The sequence below is a fragment of the Myxocyprinus asiaticus genome, chromosome 10, assembly GCF_019703515.2.
Source record: "Myxocyprinus asiaticus isolate MX2 ecotype Aquarium Trade chromosome 10, UBuf_Myxa_2, whole genome shotgun sequence".
Classification (NCBI taxonomy): domain Eukaryota; kingdom Metazoa; phylum Chordata; class Actinopteri; order Cypriniformes; family Catostomidae; genus Myxocyprinus; species Myxocyprinus asiaticus.
The window spans coordinates 46,307,172-46,317,180 of record NC_059353.1 but is presented as its reverse complement, the minus strand read 5'-3'; the positions used below and the strand labels follow the sequence as shown (position 1 = coordinate 46,317,180).

The 10,009-nt window shown below is 39.5% G+C and overlaps 1 protein-coding gene across 1 annotated transcript; it reads right to left on the bottom strand.

The window, feature by feature from the left end:
- Positions 1-1,754: 1,754 nt before the first annotated feature.
- LOC127447631 (G-protein coupled bile acid receptor 1-like) lies at positions 1,755-9,235 on the bottom strand. The gene is made up of 2 exons (XM_051709572.1): positions 9,037-9,235; positions 1,755-7,376 (listed from the first exon to the last, which is right to left on the bottom strand). Exon 2 carries the CDS (start codon positions 7,277-7,279, stop codon positions 6,266-6,268), a length of 1,014 nt encoding a protein of 337 aa, XP_051565532.1. The 5' UTR covers positions 7,280-7,376; positions 9,037-9,235; the 3' UTR covers positions 1,755-6,265.
- Positions 9,236-10,009: the final 774 nt, after the last annotated feature.

Below are 10,009 nucleotides of genomic sequence, written 5' to 3'. Positions count from 1 at the left end.
CGTGATGCTAATCTTTTTCTCCACGTCTAATAAATAATACAAAATATATTACAAAAGCAGTTCACACAAAAAAATTACTTGAATACAGCTCTTCTATGATAAATATGTTTTCTATTACTGAGTTCAAAGACATTTTGATATTTTTCTAGGGCTTAAAATAAAAAATGTCATGTGTAACCGTCCGGAGACAGTAAAAAAAAAAAAAAAAAAAAAAAAGAATTTCATTAAAAGCTGAAATTCTTGAAAAAAATAAAATGTTGGCATAGTGCAGAATAATCTGTTATTATTATTTATATTTAAAAAAAAATATAAAAAAGTAGTGAAACAATGTTATTTTTAAAATATGATTGATTTGGTGGACAAACATTTACAAATTTTAAAATTATATGGTGTAATCAACATGTAGGTAGCAATTTTGCTGTCATGTGACAAAAATGATAAAACAGAGACCTCTTTAGACCCACGAGACTGTATAAAGCTTTAAAAACAAATCATTATTTTGTCATATCTTTAAATATCAATATTTATTTTAAAATGTGTATGAAAAGGCACATTTGGTTCAGGTCATTAGGTCACCATGAGAAATCTTTTTGACTTTAAAATGCATGATATTTGTAAAAATATTTTTCAACTTGGTTTGAAAACTTTTTTGAAATTAATGATTAAGTTGCTTGCACTGTCATGTATTCAATGTGCAAGGAAATACATTTTACTTCATGGTTACACCACAGGACATTTTAAAAGTCATTAAATATTGTTTTGTTTTGTTTTTTGTAGAAGATTTTTTGTAAAACAGCATGAACTTAAAGATTACATGTCTACAAACTTGACACGTGTTTTAAACTAGATTTTTAAAAGGCAGACGCTATTTGCACTACGTGTAAATAGCAACAAAAAGCATCTTCTTTGCACCAAGTGTAGTAAAATCATAGTAACCACAAAATTAAACACGGTTACTATATTAACCCATATTGCTGTAGTAACACCTGTAACGTAGCTGCTGACACTGGCAATTACGAAGACAAAGACGAATTGAAGAACCCAAGTGCAATTTATTAAAAGTGAAATCCAATAAAACCCTAACTATAAACTTGAAACATAAACATGAACTTGACTAGACATAAACGTGAACTTGACATAAACTTGACCTGACATGAATAGCATACCAAACATATACAATACTTCACAAAGGACAATGGAAAACATGAGGGTTTAAATACATGGACATGGGAGAACAAACCAATGAACAAACAGAACTCTAAACAAGATAATTAAACAATAAACCAATGAAAACAAGACACATGAACATGGAGGGAAAACAGAAATAACATGACTAGGGAACCACATGACTTGAACAAAATACACATGACATATCCCCCCACTAAGGGTCGGCTCCAGACGCCCCAACACATGAGCAAAACACATAAAACATGACATAAATTTCAAAGTTCAATAGGGAGCTGGGGTGTGGTCTTGAGGCATGGCTTGGCAGGGCATGGAGCATGGGATCAGGGCAGAGCCCATGGGGGGTGGAGCCATGAGAGGCTCGAGGGGCGGAGCCATAAGAGGCTCGAGGGGCGAAGCCATGGAGAACTGAATACCCGGAGAGTAACCGAAGACTCAAAGTCCAGGGTGGAGCCAGAGGCAGGGAGGACCAAGGCGGCGCAGGAGGCTCGGAGGAGCAAGGCGGAGCTGGGGGACCGGAAGACTGAGGCGCAGCCAGAGGATCGGAGAGCCAAGGCGGAGCCAGGTGATGACAGATCAAGGAGGAGCCAGAGGGACGAGGGACCCCGGCAAAGCCGACAGGCTGAAGGACTGCAGTGGAGCCGAGGGAACACAGAGCCGAGACGATGTCGAGGGATCAACAGGCCAAGGTGGAGTCCAGGGCTCGGAGAGTCCAGGTGGGCTCGGAGGGTTCAAAGTTCCCCTTGCCTGCTCAGGAGAACTAAGGGTGGGTACAAGGGCGGGAACCATCTCCAGGTCCAACTGCTCAGATGTGGCCATGACATGGCATGGAACAGACTCAGGCGTGGCTGTGATGTGGCATGGAGCAGGCTCAGGCGTGGCTGTGATGTGGCATGGAGCAGGCTCAGGAGTGTCTGTAACATGGTATGGAGTAGGATCAGACGTGGTTGTGACGTGGCATGGAGCAGGATCAGACGTGGCTGTGACGTGGCATGGAGCAGGCTGAGGCGTTGCTGTGATGTGGAATGGAGCAGGCTGAGGCATTGCTGTGACGTGGAATGGAGCAGGCTGAGGCGTTGCTGTGACATGGCATGGAGCAGGCTGAGGCGTTGGGGAAAAAGATGGCGCTAGCTCAGCGACCATGACGAGGAACTCTGGCTCGGCGGCCATGACGTGAAACTCTGGCTCGGCGGCCATGACGTGAAACTCTGGCTCGGCGGCCATGAGGTGAAACGCTGGCTCGGCTGCCATGACGTGGAACGCTGGCTCGGCGGCCATGTCGTGGAACGCTGGGTCGGCATCCGCCTCCCCCACAGTGAACGCAGAACCGGTGATCTGCAGGGCAAGGTCGATATACTGAGCGAGGCTGAGGGAACTGCGACCGTCAGACATAAAAGTGGAGATAGGCTCATTTAGTCCAAATCGGAAACAGTCTTTGAGGGCAACCTCATTAAAGTCCACCTATCAGGCCAGGGCGCAAAAGTCCTCAACGTAATCCTCCAGGGGACAATTCCCCTGACGTAGGTGGAGGAGCTGGATTGCTGGGTTCATGGTTGGGTGAAGTATTTCTGTAACGTACCTGCTGACACTGGCAATGACGAAGACGAAGACGAATTGAAGAACCCAAGTGCAATTTATTAAACAAAAGTGAAATCCAATAAAACCCTAACTATAAACTTGAAACATAAACATGAACTTGACTAGACGTAAACATGAACTTGACATAAACTTGACCTGACATGAACAGCATGCCAAACATATACAATACTTCACAAAGGACAATGGAAAACATGAAGGTTTAAATACATGGACATGGGAGAACAAACCAATGAACAAACAGAACTCAAGAATATTAAACAATAAACCAATGAAAACAAGTCACATGAACATGGAGGGGAAACAGGAATCACATGACTAGGGAACCACATGACATGAACCAGGAACTAGAATTTTTGAAATAAAAGACATGAAATACAAGAATAAAAAAATACACATGACAACACCATTGTTAATTGCATCAAATCTATGGTTTCCGCCAAAAAACATGGTTAGTACAGTATTAATACAGCAGAAGAACGTCGGATTCCATTTCTGTCAGCCAAAAAAAGGAAGCTGAGGCTGCAGTGGACCTATCGTCTGTGTGCCTCAGCAGAAATTGAGATTCATTAGACCAGCCTATGTTTGTCCAGTCTTTAACTGTTCAGTTTTGGTGACCCTGTGCTCACTGCAGCTCAGCTTTCTGTTCTTGGCTGACAGAAGTGGAACCTGACGTGGTCTTCTGCTGTTGTAGCCCATCCGCCTCAAGGTTCGACATGATGTGCATTCTGAGATGCTATTCTGTTCACTACAATTGTACAGAGTGGTTATCTGAGTTACTGTAGCCTTTCTGTCAGCTTGAACCAGTCTGGCCATTCTCTGTTGACCACTGACATCAACAAGGCATTTCGGTCTGCAGAACTGCCGCTCACTGGATGTTTTTTGTTTTTGGCACCATTCTGAGTAAACTCTAGAAACTGTTGTGCGTGAAAATCCCAGGAGATCAGCAGTTACAGAAATAATCAAACCAGCCCGTCTGGTAAAAACAATCATGCCACGGTCGAAATCACTGAGATCATAATTTTCCTCCATTCTGAAGGTTGATGTGAACATTAACTGAAGCTCCTGACCTGTATCTGCATGATTGTATGCACTGCACTCCTGCCACATGATTGGCTGATTAGATAATCACATGAATAAGTAGGTGTACAGGTGTTCCTGTGCGTGATGAGTGAGTGTATAGCATAAAGATAGTGTTATATGATACCACTTTCAACAATGGAAAAAATGCAACTGACATGTCATGAACACAGCCACTGTCCACTGCTGTTTATTTTATAAATCATCTCTTAAAATACTTTCACATTTACATTAGGAGAAGCAGAGCCAACATGAATTGCATTTTGACAGTTGCACTATAAGACATTAAATGAGTCTGCTGTTTAGAAATAATTTTGAGTGTCTCCCAGATACTGGACTAAAACACTGGGACAGTGTTTATATAATGCCCTTCTTTAATAACATATCTCATCTGTGTTTCACATTTATAAACATACCTTATGCAGACAAAGGCAGAGGAGTGACTGTCCTCCCTTCACTTCCAGTAACTCTGTCCAAAGATGAGCTTTTTACATCAACATCAGTTGGCTGAAGGGTGAGAGGTTAATACTGATTTATTACTGAAAAAGTTATACTGAATAATTTGTATTCCTTTGAACTGCAAAATTCCAGTTTGGAGCTGAGGAGATGGGTATTTCCGTCCAATACGTCGTACCCTATTACATATGTTTCCCATTATACTTGATTCATGAACTAGAACCATTACATGTATGCATGCTATCCCAACTTCAATGTAAATCTGTGGGATGCTTTTGCCCATTTTGCTACATGATTTGAGGTATCATGTCAAGTCAAAGTTATGCGCTGAGATTTAATACTTAGTTTGGGGTTTGCTCAGATCCATAACCTTAAGTGTGAACAAGCAAATTACAAGCACAATTAGTTAGACAATATTTGTTTTCTGATGACAAAGTTCATACTTAAAGCTCTTTGAGAAACAAAGAAGGAAGGAAGTACAGGGTTTTGAAAGTGCAAAAGATGAGTTTGTGTGTGGATGAGGTTGTGTTTTTGGCTTAAACACTCGCCTAGTTTCTACTTCAAACCTTTTAAAAAAAAAAGGTTTATTAGATGCTTTCTTCTTTCTATAAATGTACATTTGACTAATGATCAACACTGGAGCGTATCTTGTATGCTCCACGCATTTGTTTGTAGTAATGTTACAAAAATGTTCTCAAAGGACTCAATATATTCCTAATTTATCATGTGACACAAACCATTAAAAGGCAGCTCAGTTTGTCTTTGTTTCTCTTGTTTACAGTTAATATGCAATTTTTTATTTTTTTTTGCTTTGTCTTTGGCACACACAGACAGAAACACATTATGGAAGTGCACACATAAACACAATATTCAAGAGATTATCTCCAGAGTCACAGTGATGAATGCACTTTAAGTGGAAGGACAGTTTCTGGGAATCTGACCATATACATGTTTCATCTTCCCATTGGTCATTTTAAAGTTCCCATGTTTGTTCATTTATTTATAATTGCATGCACTTTATGATGTTAAAAGTATATCTCATTGTAACTGCATTTACATAGAGAAAAATGTTTAGACTATGAGTTATACACTGTGACATATTGTAAATTAATACGTTGTTGTCCATTGAATTTCCCCTATGTATGATGAATCTTACCTTCTAATGGATTTTATTATCTAATTTTACTGAAATGTAATATTATTTGTCTCTGAATAGCATGTGAATAAGTTTAATATAAAAAATATATTTGCGTTAGCTGTTCTTGACAGACAGACAGACAGACAGACAGACAAAGATTTATTGACATATAGACAGACAGACAGACAGACAGACAGATAGATAGATAGATAGATAGATAGATAGATAGATGGATAGATGGACGGATGGATGGATGGATGGATGGATGGATGGGAGATTTATTGACAGACAGACAGATATATATTTATTGATAGATAGACAGACAGATGGACGGATGGATAGATAGGAGATTTATTGACAGACAGACAGATAGTGATGTGTTGACTGACAAACAAATTCGACAGACAGACAGACACACGGACGGATGGATAGATTGGAGATTTACTGACAGACAGACATATATATTTATTGACAGACAGACAGACAGACAGACAGACAGATAAAAAGTGATGTATTGACTGATAAACAAATTCGACAGACAGACAGACAGACAGACAAGACAGATAGATAGATAGATAGATAGATAGATAGATAGATAGATAGATAGACAGATAAAGATTTATTGAGAGACAGACAAACAGACAGATGTGATTAATAATCAGTAGAATGTATTTTGTTCTTTTGTATTTTAAAAAATAGTTAACACACAACAGAACTTTAGAAGAGAACAACTCTTGAGTTGAAACAGAGTCATATCGAGTTATTGACGCATTAAATATAAACATCCTTTGGTTCATCTAAACCCACTTGTCAAATTGTAATGTCTCTGCTGTTCTGTCTTCTCCAGCGATTCCTCAGTTTAACCATCAACCTGCTGATGGGCTCAGTGTACTGCCTGTTGGCCAGTCCTAGTATGAGGGGAATGATGGCCATGCTCCCAATGCCCGTACAGGACATGATGATGTACAAGGAAGAGCTTGAAGAGCTCACCCCGCTCTGAAGTGCTGCTACAGACATGTGCTGGTAGACGATATACGGCACCCAGCAAACGAGGAATGTGAGCGACACAGCGGCCACGCATTTGGCGTAGCGCAGGTTAAGCTGTTGCTTGTGCTCTGACTGTTGCTGCTGCAGACGATCCACGGCACGTTGAAGTTTACAAATGTTACGCAGCTGCTTGCGTGCTATCCACAATACCCGGCCCGTCATGCCCACGATGGACAACATGGCCGGTAGCACCAGTCCGTACACTTCCAAGTAGATAAAGGCAACAGGAAAGACCTGCTTGTAGGAGCAAACCTCATCTTCTGTATGGTTACCAGCTCCTCTAATGAAAGTTTCATTAAAGTTGGAGCTCTTGTTGGCGTTGGGTTCCACCCAGTTATTCCAACCAAAAGCAGGGAGTGATGCATAAAGCAATGGTGGCAACCAGGCTGTCAACAAAGCCAACGGAAAGTACCGGTGAACCCAGAACTGGCTATGGTGTAGCGGACTGATGATGCACAGGTATCGTTCATAATGCACCATCACCAGATTGAAGAGGAACGACAGGAATAGGAAGTTAGGGAAGATGTACATCAGCAAGCATCGCTTGAAGTCCAACCGCCGGTCGAGACCCATGCGGGGAATGAAAGGCAGGGCGATGCCAGTGCATAGATCGGCCACTAATAAACTCAAGAAGAAGTAGTTTGGGGTGTTGTGGAGCTGGCGGTTGCAGGCGATGCCCAGTATGATGAAGAGATTGGCAAGAATGATGATTGTAGAGAGTGGAACTGTGAGATAAAAGATTAAGTTCTCTCTGCTCAGGTTGTCATTTGGATCCATTTTGGAGCTCAACCCGAGGAGTGTGGTTCCCCGCTGGGCTAACCAGGGACAGACTAAGCGTTTTCCATCCACTATGAAGGTATGACACAGAAAAGACCTGAAAGCCAAAGGAATGGATTATATTAGATAAGTGTTTTCCAGTCTTGGTCCTGGAGTACGCCAACAAAAAATAAAAAATGAGTTCACCCAAGAATTACAATTCTGTCATTATTTACTAACATTCATGTTGTTGAAATCCCTCATGCTGTTATTTTTTCGATGTTCTAAAACTTTGAAGAATCTTTAAAGTAAAACTATATACAAGTTTGGAACAACATGGAGGTGAGTATATAATGACATAATTTTCATTTTTGTGTGAACCTTTCCATTTAATCATCCAATTTATTAGTCTTTTTGAATTTGAGCCTTCCAATCCTCAAAACGTTTTTGGTTCAGATGGAATATTAGCCATTTCTTCATCATAATGTCTAATTGTGAAAACGATCTGCACAGCTTCTCATGCTTGAAGCATTAAAGACACTCAGTGCTGATAAAACCACGACCAAAGCCAGCTTTGTGGTCAGTTTCACAGAGAGCACATGAACCTTTGTCGCAGGTCTTAATAAGCCAATTCTGCATGCTTTCATCAGGCTAATGTTTAAATATTTATAAAGGTTCATGTTGCCATTTCAATTCATGCTATGTAATTTTACCTTGCCCTTCAAGATAATGATTCACCCACAGAAAATCAACAAAAACAGTAAGGGTGTTATGTAATCAGAACAATTATGCATATAAATGTGATCGTCTAAGAGTTTCAGCTTGGGAATATGCTCTTATGTCATATCCATATCACACACTTTTATGCATGAGTTTAGAAAATATACAGTGGGCTCCAAAAGTCTGAGATCACACTGAACATTTTAAGGGATTTATTTAATTTAAACCTGGAAAAAAGCTGTTTTAGGATTTTGTAAAATGTTAAACAAAGAAAAGTTATTAAGTCAAATGAAGAAGACTTCGCCGTATTTCTAGGTCAGTAATCAAATGTAAGCAAATTTGTCTCATTGAGTATGTTAACCCCTTTGAACAAAATGTCAGATTTCTTTGCTTCCCTTGAAGCACACAAGATGCTCTTTGGAACATTCTCAAATCATGCTGGCAAAACATTGACCATCAGGTATTGCACAAAAACCTTTGGAGTCCATGTCAGCTGGAGTGCATGCTGTCATTAAAGCAAAAGATAGACATACCAAATATTAAAGGAATATTCCGGGTTCAATACAAGTAAAGCTCAATCGACAGCATTTGTGACATAATGTTGATTACCACAAATTTCGACTCGTCCCTCCTTTTCTTAAAAAAAAAAAGCAAACATCAAGGTTACAGCGAGGCACTTACAATGGAAGTGAATGTGGCCAATTTTTGGAGGGTTTAAATGAAGAAATGTGAACCTTATTATTTTATAAAAGTACTTACATTAATTCTTCTGTTAAATCTAATCTATTATATGAGCTGTAAAGTTGTTTAAATCTTAATTTGTACAGTAATATTAGGGTTTGCTGACATTACATCGTCCTGGCAACTAAGTTGTTAAACTGGCTCTAACTTTGCACAGAAACGGTTAGTAAGTGATTTTATCACACTAAAATCATGTTAACACATTGTTTATGTCTTGTGGCTATACTTTTGAAACAATGAGTATTTTAACATTTACGGATTGGCCCATTCATTTGAATTAGGTAGTGAAACTACAAGCAAAAAAGAAGAGCACTTACCTTAAAAATAAGGTTAATCTTCATACAATAGACACACATAAAATATTCCAGCCATGAGTGAATCTGTGATTTCTATTCAACATGAAAACTCTGTGTTGCTACTCTCCTCTTGTCCTGAACACCAGCGTTTGCAGAATGAGAGCTGACTGAGTGCCCCACAAGCCAAAGAACATAAAGCTGAGCAGGATGCTTCTTAAAGAGACAGCAACCTCATTCTGACTTCAGCAGTGCTGCATCACAGGAGAGGTATTTCACCTCAGGAAGCCACAGTTTACACACAGTTTATTATTTAAATGTTTGTAGGCGGTGGGGGGAGAGGGGAAAATGTTAACATCAACGTGAAAATGAAAGTTATATGTCCAAGTTGAATAAAGTTTAAGAGGTGGTATGTACAGCTAATTTTAAGTACTCAGTATAAACTAAGAATAGTGTCTTAGTTAGAAGTGCTTTCCCTAACCTTATTATAAACATATGAAACTTTGGTGCACAACTCACTCTGAATAGTTTAAGACATGAATTATACCTCATAATCATACGGTGTTATTACTAGGCTTGGGATCGATACCTTTTTCACGCATCGATAAACAAAGATTTTCCTGATGATTATCGATATTTATCGGGATTTTGTTTTCAGATATAAATTGGGCTGCTCGTTGCACAATAGTCTTTGTCTTTTCAAACATAACTTTGGTAAAGTGTGAGCAGCAGGGTAAATTAAAGGGGGTCGCAGACCAGACGCTGGATGACATGGCGCATTCTAAAATTAGAAACAATTATTTATTTTCTACAAAGCATCAACATTCTGAAGTGACACATAGCGCAACTCGCATATTTTTCCATTAAATTCGACCCAAATCATTATCAAAGGACAAAGATTATTTACTCTATTATTATATATCATCTCCATCCTGTGTGTGCTTCAGTAAATTGTATATCATCCTCTTGTGGTCTCCCAACGCTATAACGCCAGACT